Raw genomic sequence first — 25839 nt, forward strand, 5'->3', positions numbered from 1 at the left:
CTTCAATCATATTGGAGACTTAAAGCGTGTGCTTAAAAACGAGTCAATCAAATTAAAAGAGCTCCTCCATTTCTGAAAAGATGAATGGTCGAGTATGCAGCCAAAATTATGCCAGGATCTTACTGATGGCAACCGAAAGTTTGTGGTTTCCTTCAAACTCATTGAGGGACAGATATTATTAGTGGTGGGGTAGTATTTTAGTCTGTAGGGACGACTTTGACTGTGGATTGGAGAAGATCCTCAACAATATGAAAGCAAAGAAACCACAGGCTATCTATCAGACAGTTAATCAACTAATAATAAAGAATGGTTCACAAGCGTCAATAAAATACCCAAATGAATGCTTTCACGCACATCTTGGATCTATTTAGACCTCTGTCTGGAACTGTGAAAACCTGCAAAAATTAAGCTTGTCAAATACAATCAACATCTCTATTTGTTGACTGAAGTCAGTCATTTCAATGTCAAGCACTAAAAAGAAACTCATAAACTGACAGCAGCAGAAACATGATCAAACCAGACAGCATTCCATGTCACATTCCTCGGATTTAAATACACGGAGGGGCCCTTCTCATTTTGCTGGTGGTCCGTTTTTTGCTAAGGAGAAAGTTACCGACGACCTGAAAGGTAAACAAACGCCGGATAGGAGAGCATACAAATGGATCGTAAGATGTACCTGCTCAAAACAATGGCCAAATAGGTAGCCTAATGGACGGAAATGAGCTGAATTCCTTCGGGGAGGGGAAATCTAATATCTCTGCTGGAAGGCAGGAAAGGGCTGAAGTAGGTGAACGAGCATGTGAGTGGTGAGAAAGAGAAATTACTGTACGTCACTACAGATGAAAGGTTGGGTAGGACGAGGACTTGCCTTGTGGCAACGATTGGTTAACGACGCATGCATTAAAAAAAGACCCAAGTGAGGATTCACATGACTAATTTAATGATTACATTTACATTCATCTACATATGCAAACATGAAATCGAGTCAGGAGCTGCGTGCAAGTCACACTTAAGCCACACTCCCATTCAGAGGATTCAATCTGAACGCAGTGAGCGAGCGCCCTGTGTTTGCTAAAGCTGAATGCTGACTAATTGTGCTGCAGATCCAGCCGGCTGCTTAATCAAGCACGGGAGTGTTTATCATCTGACTAACCTGCAGAGAGAGGGTCAAACAATCTTGACCCAGCTCACATATCTGCAATAAACTCTTCCCCCTAACCCATCACACGACAGGCCTCTTGTTCTCTTCTAACTGAGCCATTTTATTCCATTAAACTCCACTTTAATATGACGCAAAGCCACTTAGAGAGCCTGTTAAAGATTCTCTCAGGTGGAAAGCGATTGAAAGAGAGTGGCCGAACAATGTCGTTTTTAACCCCCTCAACGCCCGGCGGAGCTTTCGTTGGAGTTAATTCTTGCAAAGTGAATTCTTTCGGTGCTCAAAGGGAGGAAATGAACCGGGGAGGATGATCAATTTCGTCGCCGACACCAGGCAATGCGGCGATCGTCAGAAAGGCCAAAACGGCCCCGGAAAAAGGTCAGCCATTTTGTGCTTCAACATGGCTGCTTATATATTGCAATGTAAAGCCCTTTCCCTTATGCTCCTTTCTCTGAACAACGCTGCTTTGCACTTTCTCACTCTTCCATTTAAAATGCCAATTTACTGCTGGCTCAGTGCTATCAGCTCAGCCATTACTCCATGTGGGCTGGGGAATATCTTTTACTCTTTCCTTTTTTTTTTTTTTGGTGTTCCACTTATTTCCATTTTTCTTTTACTGTCTTACTTCTATCCCTCACTTTTCACTCTTTGTTGCTATGTTCCCATCATCTCCACCTTTCTCTCTGCGCTACAACCTTCCCAGTTGTACTTCTCCATCACACACCCCATATCCCCCTCTCCAGACCCCCCCCTTTTTTTCCCCTTCACTCGTCTCTTTTTCTTCAGCAGGGCTTGGCATCGCTTTCTCATCGGCAGCTTAATTGGGCATTCTGCCTGAGACAAGGGCCTCATTAAGCAGTAATTACACACATGTTGTTTTCGGCAAACATCTCTATTTGGATTGCTTTGCATGGTAATTGTTCAGCAGGGACCACTGCTTGCGATGTTTCAATCCGTGACACACGTGGTGCTGGTGGAGAGAAATGAGAAAACATGAAGAAGAAGGGTAGAGGAAGAAGAGGAGAACGGGGAGAGGGACGGGTGGAGGGGGGAGCAGAGAGAGAAAAAAATAATAATAGGCTGTGGAAGAGAGACAAATTGTGAAATAAAGAATGCATAGATGAGAGGGAGAGAGGATGAGAGTAACACAGATGCAAGCTGAAAGAATGAAGGCAATGCAGAGGCAGTAAGTGGAGAGACACGATGAATAAATGACAAAAAGGACAAATTCAGTGTGAGAGGGAAATGAGAATGAGGAAAATGAGCAAGAGAAGTGAAAAGGGGAAAAAAAAAAAGAGATAGCGAGTCACAAAACTGGGTCATGCCTCGCAATCATCGACAAAGCTGAGTGTTTCAAAAATAATGAAGCCACAAGGTGGAAGTAATGCTAACTAGCACATCCAGGGAAAGCATGTAATATTTACACAGTTCTAATGGAGCAATATAAGGCTGGGATCCTTTCATCTAGGAGTCCTCTGTAAGACTGATGATGACAGGATTGGTGGCTCCACTGAAGACTGCCTCTGATTGATGGACAATTTATATAAGCTCCCCACTAAGCCTTCTAGGCAACATCTGTTTGTGAGGAGGTGGAAGGGGGGGTGAAGATCAACTGCTTGTGGCATAATGCCGCAACTACTTAGTCAGTACCGAGAAAAATCATGTCAAACCAAAGACGAGGAAAAACGCTTTACCTAGATGGGCCTGATTGTTTGAAAAAAAAAATAAATCCAAACACAAATCGCATATGTCTACTTATATGAGGAACAAAGTTTAGCAACTTGATATTTGTTGCTAAAGGTGACCTGCTATACTTCCTTGAACAAGTTAGGGTAGATCTATGGCTGTTAAAAAAACCATGCTGATTAATATTTTTTCATTATACTCAGATATCTGGATTTCTCCTGTCATTTCTGGCTGTTTTGAGCTCCTTTCAGAATGAGCTGTTTCCCTTTTATGCAAATGAGCTGCTGCTGCTGGTCACGCCCCCCTAAACTCCAGGTTTACACTCACACTTTATACACTTGAAAATGTCCGGGAAAGACCAGAGAACATGCCATTTAATTCTTTTGTAAATTGACGTCTTCACCAATCAACAAACTGACCAATAGCTACTTGGAAGTAGATAGACACTTGCCTAAGCATGCTGATTTAAAAAAATTTTGTTATTTCACAGATCTTTATCGGATACACCAGTAAATTTAAAGTGATATATTATAAAATAATAGAGAAAAATATCATCAACAAACAACAAAATAACCAGTATTTTCTAAAGTGCAGGTAAATTGTTACAAATTTGGAATTTGTGTAGCTAGTATTTGCAAAATGAATCTACTCCACAAAGAATTACTTTTCTTTCAAGTGTAAGCTTCTTCTACACTAAATGTCAACATTAATAAAGTTAAAGTTTTAGTAGCTTTTTGTACTTACTCAAGTTATCTTTGTTTTTAATATTTATCTGATTATCTGAAACATTTAAATGTAACACAAAAAAACATAAAAGCAGGAATTTACAACAAATCCTTATTTGTTTTTCCCCCAGCAATGTACGTATCTTCAGCATACCACCACGAGTTACTCTCTGAAAATAATCACAGGAAATTACAACTGAATCTTACAACCTACATGACGAGGTGCAACAACTAATAATTTTAGTTTTTATCCAATTAACACTTAAGCGGATTTTGGACGACGCGCTAGAAAAAAAAAGAAAAAATGTCAGCAACAACAACAAAACACGATCACACCAAAAAGCAACCTCAACCAACTTTCTGAACTTTTGAATTAATAAGAGAAAATCTATAAGCAGAATATGTACTAGGTGTGACTTTAAAAGCCTTTGCCAGCACACCAAGTCACTAAAAATAATTCTCTTGCCGAGCAGAATTAATAAACCCAGAACAGTACACAGCCATTCTGTGAAGAGAAGGGGTGTGGTGGTGGCGGAGGAGGAGGAGGTGGGGGCTCATGCAATATGTATGCCTGTTTGAGCACCCTTCTTCCTCATCTTTCTCCCTATTCTCTTCATTTCTCTCTTCACATCTCACTCTTTCCCCTTCAGCCCTCTGTTCAATTAAGCTGTAGGAGCGACCTAACAAACCCCAACCTGAGACAATGTGTGCCACCGAATTTTGATGTTGCCCAACTTGTCACTTCTGGTTCAAAGCCAGAGGAGGATGAGGAGGCAGAGACACCAACACACACACACACACACACACACACACACACACACACACACGCACACGCACATGCACACGCACGCACACCTAACAACAGCAGCGAAGGAAAATAAAAAGACAATATGGAAAGTATGAGGAGAAAAGAAAGAAAGAAACAGGGAAACAAAGAAAGAGAAAAAGAAGGAATGAAAAACAAGAACTTCTCACAGTTGCATGGGAAGTGTGCAGAAAAAGACAGAGAGTAGAGAGGCTACAGTAACAAATCTGGTATTGCACCACGCCCCAAGCAAACAATGAACATGGGCAAACAATGAACATGGCACAAACATATACACAGGGACTCAAAACACGCGCATACACACACACACACACACACGCACAAAGCCCATAAAAAGCACAGCCGGTGGCCATGGCGACACATGCTCTGTTGTCGTTAGATAAGGGAAACAGGGCCTCTTCCTGGGTGTGAGAGCTTGATCCTGCACACACAACTGTGTTCACGCTGAAGTCACACTACTTGTGCGCGCACAGCTGCAGCACCACTGGGGTCACATCTATTGTACCAACATCAAATAACTCATGTGGCCCCACTTTATCAGCTGCATGATTCATTTTCATATGCAAAATAAAAAAAAACCCCAAATAAAACAGGTTGTGTTCATAGAGGGAAAAGTTTGCATCTTTGAGGTGGAATTTAATGGATTTTGTCGATCTGAAGCATAGAGCCAGGGTGGAAAGTTTCTGATTTTAGGAACACTGTATGATTTGAAGTTGAATTCCACAGGGACCTCTTAAAAGGACAGGTTATGTGGAGTATTTGGCATTATATGAATACAAAGTCGAGCACATTTACACTGCACACTTTATGTTTATTAGCGGAACAAAATCTGCACCCTTAACTAGCTGCCGTTCATGTAGCAATCTTTTTCATGATCTACCAACCTGGCCATGACCGTCTCTCTTCAGTCCGCCGTCTGAGATTTCTCCCATTGAGCTGGATTTCTCAACTCAGCCAATCAGCAAACAGAAGGGGGAGTTGTGAAAAGGTGATATAAATTTTATTAGAATTAAAATCTGCCTGTACAAGGTCGTAGTTTGGCAATGGCTAGGGGAGGAATTGAACGAAGGCATTCAGTCCGTGTTGGGAACGCTTCCAAATACGGAACAATTAAAGCTGGAATGAGAGGAATGTATAACACATTTTACTGCTGGTAAAAAAAAAAAATGTTGTGGCCCTACTCCCCATAGGGTTGTTAACAGCGCATGCTTCATTGGGCTAGCTCATTACATACATCACAGACAAACATTAGTAACTGGGTAAAATCAGATCGAATCATTTAAAACTTCAACACAGTTGCATGCTCATTTTAATAACATTAACAACAACACCGCGTGCAAAGTGCCCTCTTACTGCATGAAAGCAAGTAGATGAAGCTAAAGTAAAAAAGGGGTGAAAGCAACTGATGGATCTGCACAAGAACGTAGAACAGCAATACACAATCTCTCTTCTAATGTTTCACTGATATCGACATTTTGTCAATCCTTAATGAGACAAAACCTCAACAAACAGAAATCAAAGACAAGGTCTATGATGACATACAAGCTGATCAATGACAACATTTCAGAAGTCACCGCCCCTCAGTAGTACCAGCATAATGCGATCTGGATAGACTTATTGGTAAAAGCAATGCTGGCAGAACTTGAAGTAAGCTTTCATCTTTATTTGCTCGGTTGCACTTCCATTTTTAAATTGAAGATTTGTACACGGTGCTGGAGTGTCTGTTACAACCACACTAGCAGACATCAAGAACTCGCTCTGAAATATGGGACTGTTTGCGTTCGACGGTACAAGGAATATAAGTGGATTTTGCCGGTTGAAATAATGTGACGTTTTCTTAATTACCCAAGTTAGTTTTCAACCTTTTACTATGCAACACACAGTAAAGGAACAGTTACATAGAGACAGTGCTGGGCGCTGCAGCTCCCTCCTTAAATCTAAATGTGGTGCGCACACAGCTACAGCTGCTAGCTGAAAATGCACCGACATGGAGAAAAACCTGACATTCAAAGGCAATTGAGATGTTGCACATGAAAAACTAGAGAAAACTGGAGAAATTTCAGTTGTTCGCTTTATTTTTTAAAGATTTTTTATGTATGGCATGAGCTGCATTAGTATGATGACGACTAATGAGAGGTGCTAGATTCAGATTCAAATTCAGATTTTATTTGTGTCCCAAATGGGCTATTGATGTAACAGCAAGTATAAAACCTATTATTATTATCTTTTTTTTTTTTTAAAGAAGAAGAAAATAATATTTATTTAACAAGGATCTACATGGAGACTTCAGCAGTCATTTTACACATATTAAGCAGTGAATTAAACCAAAACACTTTGGTGAGATTTTGTTCAAATTCTTAACTTATTTTGTATCTAGCAAGCAGAGAGGATGTTGGTCCTTGGTTGGTTCTCGACTTTGTGAGCTTTTCTACACAAAGTTTCAAAGTTTGAAATACCTTTCAAAAATAATTAAAAGATTGTATTTTTCCTAGAGAACTGTTAAAATTATATTCTGCTGTTTAATTAGACACAGGTGAACAACAGTTATCTTATGAAACATGGAATGTTGCTGAAAGTCACCAGAGAGCTGCACTCAGTGCGAGTTCAAAAGAAACAAAACTGCCTCATTTAGTTCAAAATTCACAGAAAATATGAAAACCAATCCCTGTATGGACCAATCCACTCATCACCTCCAAGGCGAAAGCAACATACTGAGGTGAACTAAAAAAAGGTTTTGCTACCACTTCCGGTTTCACCTATGCCTTGGGATGTGCAGCAAAGAAGAAAAAAAAAGTTAAGGCTCCCATTTATCCACTTTGCTGTTGAGGTGCTGGAACAACCACAAAACAGAGCCAACAGCCAGAAACAGAGATGAAAAGAGATGAGAGTGGAGATTGAGAATATGGAGAGGTAGTGCAAGGTGGGAGTGTGGGGCATGTGGGTTGCCAAAAAAAGGCTTTGTTTCCACCTTGAACTCGGGTTTACAACGGTTCACAGAAGGATAGAAATCTAAACGGATGACAGTTTATCTGCACATACAAGTCAGTGGCTGTTAGACTGTGAAGAGATTTTCTAATTTCATTTTCCTTTTTTGACAGCTTTAGAATATGGTGTAAAACAAAAAAAGAAGTCAGATATAATTTTTGAGAAACCAAAGATTCGGGAAAAATTGAAGTAAGTTTAGTAAATAACACTGTCAGACTATTGCATGTTTGCCTCGCATTTCAATGGCCCTGTCATAAGAAGTAATGTACGTTTTAAGTCATTGAATCATAATACAGAGTGTGCATGGTTATTAGACAACTTGTATTTTATTTTATTATTAAAGTCTTCTAAAGCAAATCAAAATGTTAAACCCGAATATAAATAAAAGTGAGGATTTCACTTCTCAGGATAATTCATGTTTTACTAGACTCACATTCATAAACATGCACAGATCAGTATGCAATTTATCATAATGTGCCTTTTCCCAATGCTCTTAGTGCCAACAAGAAACAACCAATCAGAGCCAGGAGGCAGTGACCACTGTCAATCACAATTTTGTGTGGCGCTGCTCGTCCCTCTCCTGTTTCCCAACTTGTTCTCTGCTAAGCTGTAGCTAGCAGAGAAAGTTGTGAATGCTTAGGCTAGTTAGCATGGCCACCAATGAAGGCAGATAAGCCGTTTTTCTGTAAAGGTAAATTGTTTCTCCTCCATTATTACATTCACCAGCATTGATTGGCAGCACAAAGACCTTCCTCCGGCCTCTGATTGGTTGTTTTTGGTCTGAAGAAGTGTGTTTGTTCAGATGGCTATAGTAGTTCTGTATTCTGTCTGTATTTCATGCATCTGGAAACATTTCCAAACAGCCAAACGTATGTTGTCCTAAATCAGAGGAAAAACAGGAGCATTTTTTGGCCTACTCAAAGCAAAATGTTGGTTTACCGCAGGAGAAAGCTCATTGCAGTATTAATTATTATTATTTTTTAAACTTGTTAAAAGGACTATGAGATCCATTTCATCAAACACACTTTGCTGTCTTTATGCGTTTTGTAATGAAGGTGGTAGAAGCCGGCCAGACTTTGTTATGTCCCTGAGTCAGGAAGGCAGTCACAGACCTGAGTTGGCTGACTGGTATAGGAGATGGCTGGGTTGAGGGACAGATATAGTGATGACGTAAGGTTTGTGCGACCAGCCAGGTGCACAATCTAATAGCGTTAGCAAGATCCAGAAATCCCCTTTATTGTTTTTGAAGCGAATAGTATGCTAATTTAAGCATACTGCTGATGTCAAAGTCACACGAAACCTTCCTGCACTGCTGGCTTCATCGCTGAAAAATCACAGCTGTGTGGGAAATTGCTCTTCCCACTTGCAATTGATGAATTGCCCGGAGGAGCTCAGAAGGGGCTCGTCTTTGGTTCATGGCAGAAATGTTTGGTGAAAGAAGATTAAATTTCATAAAAAATCTGACGGAAAATGTAAAGGTCTTGAAATCTTAACTTTTTAAAGTTTGGTTGATACCTATAATTGGCCCCGCAGGAAAGGCTGACTGACTGAAGTCAAATAAATCTGTAAAAGAAAAATATCACAACGGAAGAACGTTAAACTTCCGCAAGCTCTTGAAGACAACAGAAGAATCCCAGGAGCAGATTTAAATAATTTGCTTTTGTAAAGTCAGCGTGAACGCTAATGCAAAAATGTTGAGCTTTTAGACTGTTTCTGTCTCAGCAACTTTTAAGGCGATCGACCAACACCAAATGGATTTTCACTTGTCGTTTAAGACATGACTGCTGCGTCTCGAAGCGCATGTTGCGTAGTGCGTCATCTGTGACAACAGTTTGCCTCTGCAGCAACTGAGGCAGAGTGCAAAAGAGGACACAGCCATTGAGTGAGCCACGTGTGAGCACTTGCGCAAAGGTGTCGAAGAAAGGAATAAGTCAAAACCAAAGTGCAACCCGCATGGCCTCCATCATCCTGCTGTGGTGGCCTTCAAGGACCCTCGTGGTGCTGGATGAGCTTCGTTGGCAACAACCAAATCAGCACCAAAAGCAATTAGCAAATGGGCCCAGCAGGTGCTGCGGTGCTAAGCTTAACAACTTTAGTGTCGCAGCTCTACCTGACAAAGCATGGTGTGGAAACACCCGGATGTGTACTTCAAGAACTGTAAGAAAATACAGTTTCTGAGATATCTGAGAGCGCATGAGCCACTTTTAACTGGCTGGGATAAACAGCGATGAGAAAAGATTAAAGGGCACAGTGAACGTCACGTTACCCCAGCCATTTGCTTTTGTTCACCGCAACCATCAGATAACTACAACAGGAAAAGGAAAAAGAAGAAGAAAAAAAAACGGCTGGTTTCCTTCAGCATATAATAGAATGTCTTATTGCAATCTGGTGCGATACACAATAAATAAAACGTACAAAAGCAAAGCATGAAAAGTAAATGTCAAAGTTTGAAAGCTTTGACAATAATAAACCATTTAGTGCCAAGTAAATGCATCAGTCTATCTCCAAAGATGCCAACTAGTCTTCAATCTAAGCAGATGGCATAGAAAAAAAAGAGTTTGGGTAAGACAACAAATAACTTAATCCTACAGCTCTGAAGCTAACACAAAATAACCGTACAGTGTAAAAAGTGGCTATGAAAATTTATGAAGTTGCTTTACAAATAGGATGTTTAAAAATCACAGAGAAGCAACTTCATAACACCTTATTCTGAAACAAATTGACTAAAGATACCACACATCACAGTACATACATTATTGGAAACCTTTGTTGACATACTTTAAACAACAATATAATACCCACAAAACCAATGTTTTACCAGGAAGAACGTCGCTAGAACAACAACAAACATGTTGTTGCTACAACATAGCAACAGTCAGAGAAATTTGACCAATGCAAAAGATTATGCAAAGCAAGAAGATGAGTCAAGTGGGAAACCGAAACCCTTCCAGTACGTACATAAACAAAAAAATATATATCATAAATAAAGTGATGTATCAGAGGAAAGAAGATAAAACGGTTTAATTTGAAATTTTTTCAGCCGAATCAGTCTCTTAAATGTCATGCACTTCAAAGTAAATTGTATTTAAAGAGAGCAGAATGCTTAGGTTCACAGAAGAGTTCAGGAAATAAATTGACAAACAGCCTGTGTTCAAGGACAATGCCATTCCAAGCTTTTGTGAGTTATGTAAAAAGGTGATGAAGAATTTACTTCTTAACAAGATCATTTGTGCTTTTGGACTTCCTTAATTTAAGATTATACAAGTCTATGTGTTACCCTAAGGCACATCTGAACTGTTGGTTTAGTACGCATTTTCTTACAATCAAACAACTGTAAGAATAACTAGAATTAAATACACAATTTGATTCTGCACCATATAAACAAAAGAACTTGAGATGTAAAAGATAAGAGAATCCTTTTCAGTTCCAATAAAGCATCCATAGCATTATACAGTCTTGACATGATGGCCCCCAAAAAAGGAGCAAAGACAGAAGACTGAGTGACCTGGATTTTCCATTAAATGGAACCATTGGTTTCATTTTGTTTTCATTCAAATTTAAAGTCACACACCTTGCTTTGAACTGTTTTGAATGCAAATTGCAGCCCACTGAAAACCAGGCCATGCATAAGCACAGGTGTATTAAACAGTCATTCACATAAAAGGCATTTTCTTTTTGTTTGACTCATATTAATTAAAACTGCTAATATATGGCATAAAAAACAGGAGAATTACCCCAAGACTGATTAATAGAGAATTTCTTTGGTTACACCAAGAAGGCCAGAGTCAGTAACTTTTGCCTGGAGGGTAAATCTCATTTCAAAAGACCGTGATTTTAGTTGATTAAAGATCATTTAGTAAGTAAAAAGTAGAAAAGATTTCATCTAAATGATTTAAACTGTACTTTCTTCTATCTCTAAAAAGAGTTTTTACTGTAACAACTGCAGAGATGTTTCTTTTTTTTTCTTTTTTTTTGCATTTTGCATGTTTTCACACATTATGTTTCTGTAATTACACACTTCTGACAACGTCTGTAAATTCCTGTAAAACAACTGCCTAAAAATATATGTGGTGTCAGAGTAAAAAAAAAAAGTATTCAAGATATTATTTTGCACTTTTGTTGTGAAATATAATAATGGTGCTTGAAAATATCAGACATTCATGATTTTGGATAGGAACTCTTATCCAAAATCAAGAACAAGACAAGAACATAAGAAAATTCAGCTGGATATAAAACGTTTATAATAAAATAGGCACAAAATAACCTGCACTGTTTTAGTGGTTTCTGCCTTTTGGATGAAGCCGTGTTGGATACAAAACATCTAACTAAAACATTTTATGCACTTAAATGTGTAGGGGTTGTAGACGAATTAGACTTTGGGGCCAATTCTGTGAATTGACGACTAGTCTAAACACCTTTAAGTTTATCAGGTTTTTCAAAGTTGCCATGATGAGCAATGAGATGTTCTCTTCATACCAAGTGTTCTCAAAATTCGTCTTCTACATAAGGTCAAAGATCTTGAAAACCTGGTCTATTGCTTTTTTATAAGCAAGAAATGGCACGTCATGCTGAGAGCTATTTTTTACCCTAAGCAGCTCTAATTTCCCACAGCAAGTTATAACAATAATATATCTCCCCATTGTCTCTGTTTGTAGGCTTGTAGTAAAAAAAATAATAATAATAATACAGGGGCTTCAGCTAACATATCTCACCATAGCAATGGCCAGTCTTTTCCTAGATGGGTTGATGCCTGAAGGGGGGGCTGTGCGGAGCCTAACACTGTACTGGGCCTGTGGTCAGAAAGACAGACAGCAGGTAAAGGAAGAGAAAGAAAGGACAAAAGTAGGGAAGGAAACAAGATGCGTGGGCTTTAGTTTTGCAAGGTACAAGCAGGGAATTTGTTAAGAACCCTTCCCTCCTCCTCCTCCTTTTCCTCCTCCATTCTGCCTGTTGCTTTTCTCTACTGTCATTCCCAGCAAATGAATGCTGGGGGAGGAGTAATGACACGAGACTTACACGGTGACTCAACGCAGGGCTTTGCGAAGGGAAAAATTGAGGTTAATGAGCTGACATCCCCTCCGCCCCCTGAGCATGTTTCGTCCCCACATGCGTGCCGCCCAGCTCTTTTACATACACTGACAAGCATATTACACAAAACGCATCAGCCAGACAGTAGGGCTGAGCAAGGGCACTAAGCCAAGGAGAGTCGGGAGATGTGATAGCTGAGATTTTCTTTTGAAAGCAAGCGAGAAACTAAGCAAACGTCAAGAATGAATCACATCCAAAACAAACATATAAAAGCATCATGATAGTGTGAGTAATGTCCAAGGATTAAGGTCCCCTATGTTCCATATTTACACGAAATTAAATTTGTTTTTCCACGACGGACAACAGTAAGAGAGACAAAAATAGAAACGTCAACATTGCAATTAAATAAATAAAAGTAAAGTCATTTAAAACAATACAGTAAAATGGCGCAATAAAAATAAGAGTAGATTCAAAATAAGTAGATTCAACGTGCAACATGCTATTGCACCTGTAGTCACAGCTGATTTGCAATCCTGTTCAAAGCAAGTGGTTAAAAACAAACACAGGGAAAGAACCAGAATGGAAAATTAAAACTAGGAAAAAAGGAAAAGTCTATCTGTAAGTCATTAGAAAAGTTAAACTGATGAAAATAATGTGGTAATATCACATTCACCATTATTTCGTGGAAATTTAAAATAATCTAATATTATCAAAAAGTTACATTTATTTTGAAGTATGGAAGGAAGTACTTCTTGAGATGCCCTGTTGTATTTGACACAGTCAACTTTTAAAGACTTTATTGGTTAGAAAAACTAACCAATAAAGTATTGAATGGAAAGCATTCAATCACTTGTTTGTGAGGCGACATATCAGATACCTGACAAGAAGAAACTGTGACAGCAAATACGAAAGTTGTGTCAAACACTTCTTCCCGCCCACTGTGCAGAATTTGATCCTCTGCAGATCGAAATCCAACATATTTTAGACCAGTTAACACTGAACTGGACTAACCTACAGCTTTAAAAAAGGTCACTTGAGATTTGTTCAAATTTGTATTTGCGAAAGCACAAAAATAAAATGTTCAGTGCTTTGTTAGACATTAGGGTATCCTTACATTTTACAAAGCAAGTATTCAACATATATTGTTGCAATACTTTATTGTCAGAGTATGAATACAAACACATCCCAAGAGGAAAAAAAAAAAAAACGTATACCATGTGGTAAGAGCAGACAATGGCTGGTGAATGTTCCTTGTTGACTGATGTACAAAAGCCTTTTCCAGTTTAACCGGGTCAAACTGTGAAACTGTGAACCATAGGGAGACGGCAGACAGTGTGGGATTCGTAAAACTTTTACTCTGTACTGTGCAAAACACACAAACCAAATTTTTATTAACAAAATCTTGTCTTGTTCACGAAAATGAACCCCCAATATATTTATACACTTACAATTAATGCAAAAACAAAAACTGCATTTGTGCAGTAATCTTCCAACCAGCAGTGGACTAAAGTCTACAACAGGCTTATGCATTTTTGCTAACAAAGTCTACTTGAAGAGTAGCTTCCAATTAAAAAATAGCTTATTATTTAACAACAAAAAAATAAGTAAATAAATTGGAAATGTTTGTTAGAATGAATGAGGTGCCATTTTACTGAAGGCTAAATATTGTGCAGTGGCAAATCAGGCAAACCAGTGAACCTAGTCTAGTGCAATGACAAAACTTTAATGTCAAGTCTCAGAAATTGTAAAAAAAAAATTATAATTTGTTTTGTTTAACAACTGTGTAGTTGCCAGGCGTGTAATGAGATCTTGTTGCAGATGGAAATGTCACATGTCTTGTCAAAGTGAAGTCTGAATTAATAATGGGGTCATTAGCAAGTAATTCAATAATTTGCTTCAGGTTTTTGAAGCAGGTTTGAAACCCCTGCTTCAAAATGCAGCTTGTGATTTCTGAAACCTTTACGCCATGTGAAAATACAATAATAAAAGTTTTCCCCGAAAACATTGCTGAAATGTCACGTCGTTCTCATAAATCCAAACATCTGCATTGTGAGCTGGACGTGTGGTAGGCAGTCTTCCAAATGTCGACAGACGGCCTGACTTCGCCAAAAATGGAAACGGTTTGATTTAGTCAGGTCTAACTGTCAGCCCTTTAGGTTTTACCACAAGCATGACTAAAAAGAACAGTCCACCCACAAGTATAAAGATCTTACAGACTTCTCAATAGTTTGGTTATTAAGGACAAACAGCTCTTAAGCCCACAGTACAGACCACAGGCTAAAAACATCATGTTATTACAGAGCCCAGAGTGCTGAGAAAAACCAATTAGACCTTCAGATGCTCCCCCATTTCTTGGTTATCACGTGGTGGCGAGTGGGTGTAGATGTTAAATAAAACCTTGCTGGCCTTTAACTTGCATCACCGGAAAACCAAAACGAAAAGGTGAAAGGTTTTTTTTTTTTCAAGAAAAGAATTTGGCTTTGCTGAACCTGCATTCTCATATGACCACAAAAAAAAAAACAATGAATGACAATGAAGCAAAAGCTTGTCCGAATGAGGGCCTCAAAAAGCATTTTTATTTTTTACTTCAATGAACATTTATAAGACATTTATATTTATTTATATAAATAAATATAAACATTTATATTTATTTGAATGAGTTGTTGGAGCATAAAATTTCAACATGACTTGCTTGTTTTGATAGGACTTCTAAAGACTTGTATGGTTTCATTTATTTGCAACATTATTTATATTTACTGAGGCATACTGTATAATTTTTCTCAGTAAATATTTTGCTAATGGATCTAATGATCTGATATTCACACCAGATCTCAGTAACAACTCAAGTAATTCACCCTGAAAGTAACAAAGCAACAATTTTCTTGTATAAAGTGGGATTACACTAATACTAACCGAGGAAAACATAAACAAAAAAAATAAGGTCCAAAAAGACAAAGAATGTCGGGCAAAACGACTTAGGTCTGACAGGATTTAGGAAACAATCCTGTCAAATTTATATTAGGTGATTTAGTCACTGTTTATTACCTATAAAAAGGTTTCCTCTTTACCAAAATATCAAACAAGAAGCATGCCATGTTTGGTAAATGTACAGTTTTGTATCTTGCATTTTCCTCATTAAGTAATGCTTTCTACTCCTGAGGTTTCTCTGCACATTCGCGGTGCAATACACTCCACTGCTGAAGAAAAGTCAATGCTAAAGCCTATTTGATGTTTGCTGCAGAAAATTTGGATAACCCAATGAACCAGTGGGAGAACAGAATCTGGTCAGATGAGACCAAAACCGAAAATGTTCTGAATGTCATCGCACATGCAGTGCATGGATGGGAAATGGGCCATCAGATCATTTCAAAAACAACATACAAACAGTAAAGTATGGTGATGAAGGCCTAAAAAAGATGCACTGTGAAATTCTCAAAAAGTATGTGACCATAAAAAGAACAAGTGATTTCCATTTGTAAGTCTAACTCACAAAACCAATTGCCGAGAAAGTCTTTATTTCATATTTACCAAGATGTGCTCGATATTAATCTTCACCGCCATATTTTTTGAAAAGAAAGCTTGTGTACCTTAACTGCCTCAAATAAAAAGAGCAGAACTCATGAAATAACGTAACAGCCTTCATAAAATGAGAGCTGAACAAAGAAGCAGCAATAGAATTGATAATGGCGTGCCGACCGCTCTCAATGAGCTTGAAAACAATGAGCGAAGGACAGATAGTCATTAGCAGCCATTGTGGATCTTTCGAATGAGTCATTCACATGGAGGCTTGTGCATTTTTAATAAAAATTAAATTGAAGAGCCCCCAAGAACACAAACTCTATAAAATAATAACAGCCATTTCACCTTCGCACTATCCCGAGCCTCTCAATTATTTACCACTAATGAATTGCTCTGGGCCATGTTTTACAATACCAACCATCCCAGAGAGACAAATCAGCTCTCTAAAATACTTAAACACATTTACTCTATTCTGCTTAACTTCTCTCGTGTGAGAGGAACAGGGATGTTAAATCTTCTGATTCTTGTTGCATCGACTGAATCTATGTTTAATTTTCTCAGAATCCCCCCTGGTGCATAACAGTAAACTGTTATGCACCAGGCAATACTAAACTAAAAGGCAATAAGAAGGTCCTTGATGCTTCGCTTGTGCTTTTTATCTGTAATTTTGTCAGAAACAATAAAGGCATGTTTTGCTTTTATTATAGTGCCGCATGCTGCAGCGGTGCTACAGCTCAGGTGCCAAGCCTGCAGCTTGCAGCAGTTGCATTTGTATGCCTTTTATTTTGGGGTTTATTACATTCGCATAGGTAAGTTTACTGGAGAAAATGTGCATATTTTACATGCAATGTGCATTCAGTTTTATTCTCCTTAAGTTTGCTTTTTTTACCCCCCACCAATCAGTCAAGAAAAGTCAAAAGATTAGTTCAGGCCAGCTTAAGTCCATTCCAGATGTAATCATGAGTCCAGAGCTGTAACTATATCGGACACAAATTAAAGTGGAATGTATCCCATTCCTGGACAGCTGGTGGAGGCAGATTCCTATAATAGTGCAAAAGAAAAAAAAAATTAAAAGACTCATGGAGAGAGTTTGAAAGAAAACATACTATTTTCATTTCGACTGCTTTACGGATTAAGTTTTTAGGCTCAAGGAAGAAAAAAAACTGCATTAAAATAATCCACCATTTGCATGTTTTATCTCACAAAGGAGACTCACATAGACACACACACATAAACCAACCCCCAACGCCCCTCCCTACCTTCTTCTCCTCGCTCCCCTCCCCCATTCTGGGTGCGCACACACACGCAAACACGCACACACACACACACACACATACGCACGCACACAGTTACAAGTTACACATATACACACTGTCATCATTAAACACACACACACACATTGAGATCAACCTGCTGCCATCTGCTCCACGCGCTCTGTACAATCCTTGCAGAATACATTATTCACTGCAATACATCACATCGCATTTCCTCAATGTCACAGCCTTGCGCTGAAGAAGACTGTGAGAGAGAATGGAGGAAAGAGGAAAGAAAGCAACGCATCTACTGCACCGAACGGAGAAAGAGGAAGGATTTGGGCCTGTTGTGCTGTGAGAGTGGTGGGGAGAATTAAACACAGGTTTATTTGACTTTAAGGTGAAACGAGGCTGTCAGCAGAACACATTCCCATTACTTCCAGCAGGCTAGATTACAATTTGAGACAAAGAGGTTAGTGTATGAGAGTGAAGGACAACAGCTGCTGTGAACATGAGAGAAACTGACACATACAAAGAACACCAAGAGCATCCATCTGCAAGCTGGATGCACACTGAGACCGGCAGACTTTAAGTGATTCCCCCTTCTTTCTAAATGACCATTTGGAAGTGCTAAAGCTGTCATATTGTCTGTGCATAAACATAAAAGTGGCTTCAATAAGTGGGAAAGTTTTTTTGTTTTTTTTCCAGGTGTAATTCCACTTCTAGCCACAAGGAGCTTGCTGCAGATTATTCAAATTCCTTTATTAAATACAACTTTGAAGAACTTTTTCTCAAGTAAACGTATATAAATATTTACAGTTAAAACGAGATATTTCCAAACCCTGCATAAAAAGATGTTGACTGCCGGACTATTTAAGACAACTAAAATGTTCCTGTTTCAGTCAGTAAGATTACCAAAATTACTTCTATTGACTAAAATTCAGAATAACGAGGGAAAGAGTCTTTAGGTATTTTTCCCAACTTCCATGAACATGTACATTTAATTTTTAAGCTATATATCTAGTAATCTGCTAGCATGATTAGGGAAATTGTCCATTTGAATAACCAGTGTGTGTTCGAGCTTTAACTTCCTTATTGGACTGTGGAAAAAGACACTATCTCACTGGCTTTAGGTAGCATTTCAAGTCTTTTGTTTTTAGCTTGATGCAGATATTTCTCACCAAAACACAATCCTCCCTGGAACACAGACCATATCATCTTCCAGAGGGATACAATGGCTGGATTTTATGGTTTTTATTTTTGGGTTTAATTATTTAAACAGATGAACGTGGCACCTTCAGGCATCTGGTAATTTTACCCATGGATGAACCAGACTTGTGGCTTTACAACCCCTTTCCTAGTGTCTTTTCTGTTTGTTTTTCTTCAAGACGCCACAAAAAGCAGCAGTGGGTTAGAGGTTTGCCTTAAAATATACCCACATGAGTACCTCCATTCAACTCAAAGGCTGCAAATTAAGCTCACAATCCCACAACTTGGTTGTCTTAAGTCCCCAAAATGCAAAAAGGTGGAGTATTGCTTTTCTATCAAAAAAAATTCTGACTTTGAAAATGGTTATAAACAAATCTAGGAAAATGTTCATTGCTCTAGGATTTAGCAAATTTCAGGACAATAAGTTCGGGAATAACAATATTGAACAATAACAATAACTACTATGGTAAAGGGATGCACACAATCAGCAACAATACAAATTATGCAGACGAGGTTTAAGCCACAAGTAACTGTTTTCCTAAACCAAAACAGACATTGAAGGTTTAGAAAGGCAAAGGGTGCCCACTCTTAAAAACCAAAGTTCAAGGTAAGAGACAAGAAACCAAGCTCAGTGAGAAAGACAGCACTACTAAAGCTCCAACTAACAGTGACTTCTGTGGTAGTTCAAGGCTGAAACAAAGCTTTCAGCCAGAGAGACAGTAAGTCCAAATCTCTATGGTGATATTGTCACTAAAACCAAACAGGCACATCTCAGAGTCAAGTAGACCACTGATAACTCTTAGAGTTTTGATCAGCATAATTCTTGCAGAAAGTAGAATAAAAATATGTTTTTCTGTTTTGTTTTACCAAAAAAAAAAAAAAAAACACAAAAAACAGACATTAAGGTCAGTTACTCTGACAGTAAATGACCTTAATAGCAGGTATCTCTATTATCTGAAGATGGCAAGTCGTCACACACTAACATCTTCTCTTATTTTGTTCTGAACAATCTGCCCAAAGTCAAGTTGTGCTGTTCATAAACAAAACCCCCTCGTGTTGGTTTGAGTCGAGGATTAAGAGCGCAAATATATGTCTCATATTTTCCAGATGGTGACATGTTGGGTGTATAAACGATTGTCTAATGGAGTTAGTTATTTTGGACTTGTTGGATACAAAGTGACACTTTTAATTAGGATATATTCGCTCTTTGTTTTCGCCTCCTGTGACATCTGTAGACAGCGTGAGAAACAGCTCTGAATGGTTTTAGCTGCTACAAACGCAGCAAACTACTTTCTCTTATAAAAAAAATATGACATGATTCTATTATAAAGTGCATTCAAATAATAATGAAAAAAAATGAAATGCATATTTCTGGTTTTGTTTACTGTACATGTGTCTCACTATCTATATTTTTCTATGCAGGTCATGAGCTCATTCATGAGTGTGTATTTTTGTGTGTGTCAGCAGCACAGAGAGAGAGTGAACAGCTGGCAAGCCTTACACTCGACTACATATTGACCTGTTTTGCATTCACCTGTTATTCAGCCAAACCTAATGCTTGCTGGAACCTAGGTGCAAGTAACCTTGTTGCAAGTACCAGCCAAGAATGTCTTAAGTAATTTGTCAAGCTTTCCTAAATGTCATTGTAACAAAAAACGTTTAATTTGCACCCTTTAAAACAAGAAAGAGCCAAGTTTTGCAGAAAGGCAACACTGCTAACCTTTGTCAATTTTTTTACACTACGTGCAAATACAACTGACAGTCACACAGCACAGCTTACTTAGTGTTTTTTTTATTTTATCTTTTTATGGTTTCCAGGAGGTTGCACCCGATCTCCTGATTGCACATATCTAGCCTTTAAAAATGCCATTTGCCTATTTAAATAATATGAATAAGGGAGGAGTGGGGGGAAGGGGGCTCGCTGCATCCAACACTTTTCTTATCTGCACTTCACTCCTCCACTTTCCCTTCTTGTGTTTTTTTTTTTGGGTTTTTTTCCCACAGTCCGCTCTCCCTCCCTCCCTCCCTCCTCTTTTCCCAGATGCCCTCTCAGCTCTTGTCTGTGTTTGGGCTGCGACTGCAAGAGGTCACTGCCTGCCTTGTCTCACACGTGGAGAGCACAGTGTGCGTGTAAATGTGTGTGTGTGTGTGTATGTGCATATGAAAGAAAGACACAGACACAGTTATTGGATAATTATATGAATGAGAGTGGAAGAACACGAAAAAAAAAAAAAAAGAATTGTGGATGTGTGTGAATTTTTCCCAGTGTGTCAGTGTCTTTCCCACAGAGTATGCGTGTGTGTGTGGGTGAGGGTGTGTGTGTGTTTGTGTTTGTAACACGCGCACGCGCATGCTGCAAAGCTCAGTGCCAGGTCTCTCTAATGAGTCTGTCAGGGGCTGTTAGCGACGGCGTGCTCCCCTGGCTCAGCGCACTCCTACAGACACTGTGATTAGCCGGGCCAACGGCACGCCACCGGGCCAGATTAAACACTCACCATGCCGCCAGGGAACACACACACACGCACGCACACACACGCATGCAGACATTACAGCAAGCGATACATTCACACCCGATAGCACACATTCTTAGACACACAGCTTCATCCAGCATTGTGCCTATCAGCCTGATGTGATACAGTAACACGTACTTGCCCTCCAGAGCCAGGTGTTGATGGCACTGGCACTGAAGATTAATGAGAAAAATAAACATTACACGTGCCGTCAATGGCACAGGAAAGAACGTGCTCGCGTTTCATCAGTCTGTCCGCCGTTATTGAATTCTTGTCTGCCGCTAATTTTGAACATCACTTAGAATTAAGGGCAGCCCTTCTGGCTCCGGCAGCTTTCAACGTCTTCATTAAAGCGACATGATTCACTAATTACAGGTAATTACCCTTTAATGAGCAGCCCAGATGAATGAGACGATATGCAGACGAGGGCAGGCATGACTGTACATTTAATTCCTCCAAGGCCATTATCTAAGTTTGCTGTTTGGAGATAGGCTACTTGACCATTAAAATGTCTTCAAAGAAAGCTAGTGGAGGTATTCAACGGCTTGGACTACACGGATTATTGGTATGTTGTGCCTGGTTACACAAAGAAAGGCAAAATGTTAGTTCTGCCTGTCTACACAATGATAATTCAAGAACCCAAAAGCTTTTAATATTGTTTTTTTTTCTGAAACATGACATATTATTAAAAAGAAACTTTTATCAATCCTTTGGACATATTGCATGTGCTTGCAGATTGTGTTTTTATGATCTCAGAGCCAACACGTAACGCCACAGAATAAAGAATTCAAGACTAGATAAAAACAAACAAAAAACAATGCGACATCTACGAGTTTGGACAGGGTTACAAAATAATTTCCAAGGCTTGGAGTCTTACAGTGAACCACAGTGAGAATCATTTTTTACAAGTAAATAAAACAAGAAACAGTGGTGAACCTCCGGAGAAGTGCCAGGCTTACCATGAGAACCCTGAAGACTCATCCTGGAGGTTACAAAAAACACTCAGATCAGCAAAAGCATTACAGGCCTCACTTGCCTTGGTTAAAGTTGAAGTTAAGAGAGTTCATGGTTCAACAAAAAAAAAAAAAAAGAAAAAACTGGGCAAAAACAACAATCATTAATGATTATCTATGTGAAAGCCAATGCCAAGCAAAAAAAATAAAAAATATATATATATATATATATATATATATATATATATATATATATATATATATATATATATATATATATATATATATATATCTTAAAAAGTGGGCTTTGTTCACTACAAAGCCCACTTCACATTTGCCAATTACAAATATTCTGTGGACTGGCAAGACATCTTTGGATAGTTATATAACAACTAGCACAGCTTATGAACAAACAGGGTTGGGGTAATGTGAGGCTCAAAGCTCTTTTGATGCTTCAGGATCTGGACGAGTTTTGAACTTTGAACTCTACTAGCAAAACAATAAACTGAAGAACATAAGCAAGTCCACCTCTGAGATTCTGCACCGCAAAATTAATTAAAAAGTTTAACCTGACTTTTTCAAAGTCTGAACTTCTGATTCAATCTGGTGCATTTGGAAAACCATAATCAAGCTGGTGTTGATAACTTATGCCAAGTTCTTGATGCATGAGGTTGAAGACGAGTCAGTGAGATGAATTCATGAATTCCATTTATTAATACCAAAATACAGCTGGTCCATTTCTCATGCTACCTTTAGGAGTTAGCAGGACAAAATGGCATCAAACAAAAGTTTTCCATTCCCTTGTTAGCCTGTATCTAAGCTGCGCCCTAAAGAGGGCGTTCCCTAGTGTGTCATATCCTTTAACCCGAACTTTGAGGGTGTTTTCTATCATGCCATTTCCTTTAGCTTTAGCTTTGCAACTAGCCAAAAGAGATAGAAGGAAAAACAGAATTATTCATTCTCAACACCAGTCATGCTTGAAAATCATTGCAAGTAAGAGTAGAACAACATTGACCCAAAGTGAAATTATCAGTAATGCTTAGTTAGGCGGACATTATCATTTTACATGCCCAATTTGGTTTGGATCTGCAGTTTTGTACCTAAGTGTTTAAGAACAACTAAATTAAGCACAGCACTGGTGGACATATGCAAAGTTAAGCCCGGTGTCTAACTATGCAACAGTCTGCTACAGTTCCTTTAGATTCCTAATGACTAATGACCAATATACAGTGTGGTCAATCAAAGTCACACAAGCCGCAGTGGCTATGATTCTGATTGCAACTTTGGGTTTTTCCAAGGCAAGCATTTATAAGTAATCGAAGTGACAATGTGAAGAAGTGAGAGGTGTTAACACATTTACATGTAACTGATTGAATAGCGAAGCCTTTTTAAGTCAGAGGTGGTAGGAGGTGCTGTAACTGTAAACTCAAAACAAAGAAGGGTTCATTCTTCATTCGATGTTAAACAAGAGGAAATGATTTTTTTTCTCTTTTTCTCTGCACAGAAACCACCAAGTGAAAATGAGATTGATCTAACAACTTACCAAACAGTTAAGTTTCTTATCTTGGGTCTAAGAGAGAAAAAAGTCCCCACTAGAAGACATTGCACCAATTTTCCTCTCTTTCCGATTCTCCTCCTCCCCCTCTCTTACCGTCTCTCGTGCCAAGTGGCCTATTTTTACCTCTCCATGTGGTATTTCATGGTTTTCCTTGTTACCACCACGTTTCCTGTCATCAGTCTGTAGGTACAGTTGCAGTTACTGAAAAGGTACTGACACCGTTTGTTTAACTGCTGCTTCCTCAGATGTGGTCAGAGATCTTGTCTTCATCTACAAGGCAATAAGGTCTTGCCGTGTTTCACGGTTGCCTTTTTGCATCTGATAGTTTATTAACTGAAGGGAAGGGGGAAAAAAATGAAGCAATTCTTGCCTGAAAACATTGCCTTTCTTTTTGTTGCAGAATCTAATCATGCCATTATCAGACTATTAGCACTTAGTTTAAGATGCAGTCATTCGTCCAATGTGCTGCACTAATACGTGCTCTGACACTGACTTCTCCTGCACTCTTTATACTCGAGAGTACATTTACCATGATGCCATATGCAACAATACAGCACTGTGCCTCTCTCTCTCTTTCTCTCTCTCGCTGAAATGTGCAGAATGTGATATACTGTACTACACAACACAATAGAGTAATTGTGCTTTGTCCCTTGAGGGAAGGAATGAGTTGGAATAGTAGAAATATCAGCAAGGAAAGTCTGAATTTTTAGTCATATACTCTAAGTCCTTCCACTTTACATGAAATGTGTTTCATGTTCTGTGCCGTGACAGGCGTTATTGGATTTTCTTAGCATTACCATGTATTCAGCACCTTACTATAACCCACTTTTATTGGCCTTTCCATCTGCAGGGCAATTAGGCCAGCGCACACCAAACTGTCCAAAATTATTTCCAGATGTGCATGAGTGGGATTCCTTCTTGAAATACAAATACACTTTTAGACACGAGACGATAAACAATGGAATGCCAACAGGCTGCGCGGAGCTGGCTGTCCTCTTTGTGCTGCGTGTCTTCACTTGTGTGACACACAGTGCCTCTTTTGTTCCGCCACTCACTACTTATGTTACTGTAGAGCTCTAATGCACACAGATCGATCGCATACTTTCCATTTCAACACATCCAGTTGATGTCCGGACACAGTTGGAATTGATCTGCCTGTTCTGCCAACACAAAGTTTTAGGTCTATATGTCTTCGGCCCGCTCGCAAAAAAAAAAAAAAAAAAAAAACAGTTTAAATGAGAATGATTTCTTAAAACAACGTCAAAATCGCAAAGCCTGACGCTTAAATTTCTAAGCCACAGCTGGATAAATGTAATACTGGTGACATCAGTCACCAGTATTTGGCGCTGCCAAATGCTTTTTCCACATTTTGGCAGCGCCATTCAAACTTCAATTCATGTTGACAAAAAACCACAAAGCGTGGGTAATCGTGTTAAAAAAAAGGATACTAGGATTATACAATGGTTTTACAAATATATGAAAAGAGTGGAGTGCATTTGTCAGCATTTCCCCTGAAACGTATAACTTTATGGAACCTCTTCAACAAAAAACAAACCTTTTGGGACTGCTTGTCTTTTTAAGTTTTACACATCTACAGGAATATTTGTAAATTGTTCTTTTCAGAGTTGCTTAAATTCAGTCAGATTGGTTGAAGAGCATCTGCCAACATCTGTCTTCAAGTCTTGCTACAGATTCTCAGTAAAAATTTAGGCCTGGACCATTATATTACACAAATGTGCTTGGATTGGATAGGCACCCTTTACCTGTAGCCATTTGCTTATGCTTGTTGTCCTGCAGGAAGACAAACCTCGGCTCTATTCTCAAGTCCTTTCCAGCCTCTAAAATGTTTTCTTCCTGCTGAACAAATCCTTCCCTCAGCATGATGGTGCCACCCCCATGTTTCAAGGTGGGCGGGGTGTTTTCAAGATGATGTACAATGTTGGTTTTCTGCCACATTGCAAACCAGCCACATAATTCTCATTTTCATTTCATTTGGCCACAGCAGTTTCCTCCACATACAGTATTTGGTGTGTTCTCCAGATGGCTTTTGGCGAACTGTTTATATTGACTCCTATGAAACTCTATGAAACAATCGGTTTATTTTTTGCCCCTCTTCCTTGAAGGACAAAAAAAGATTTGCAAAGTGCATGGTCGTCCTGACTACACATTTTTCCACTTTGGTTGTGGACTTCAGCAGCTTCTTCGTAGTATAAAATACAGATTCCTAACTTTACCCTGCTTCAAACGAATGTGTGCCTTAAGTTTCCACTGTGTTCCTTTATCTTCATGATGAATCATATGCTATTTGTTTATATTTACTTATTGCAGTTAGTTTTATTTATGTTTGAACAGTAAATAGGAGTGTGGTGGGACAAATGCATCCAACACTTCCCAGATTTTTCTAAGCAGGACATTTTGACGACTACAT

At 38.8% G+C, this 25839-nt stretch overlaps 1 protein-coding gene across 2 annotated transcripts in view; it reads right to left on the reverse strand.

Moving 5' to 3' along the window:
* Positions 1–25839, reverse strand: part of LOC103481161 (TOX high mobility group box family member 2-like) — a 101016-nt gene that overhangs the window by 47649 nt on the left and 27528 nt on the right. Inside the window, exon 3 of one of the 2 annotated variants that reach the window (XM_008436460.3) lies at positions 12094–12171. The exons of the other annotated variant lie outside the window; for it this stretch is intronic. Coding sequence (XP_008434682.1) covers positions 12094–12171 — 78 coding nt within the window. The remainder of the gene's footprint in view (positions 1–12093; positions 12172–25839) is intronic. 2 annotated transcript variants of the gene reach the window in all.

The sequence above is a fragment of the Poecilia reticulata genome, chromosome 7 (assembly GCF_904066995.2).
Source record: "Poecilia reticulata chromosome 7, P_reticulata-male-v2, whole genome shotgun sequence".
NCBI classification, from domain to species: Eukaryota; Metazoa; Chordata; class Actinopteri; order Cyprinodontiformes; family Poeciliidae; genus Poecilia; species Poecilia reticulata.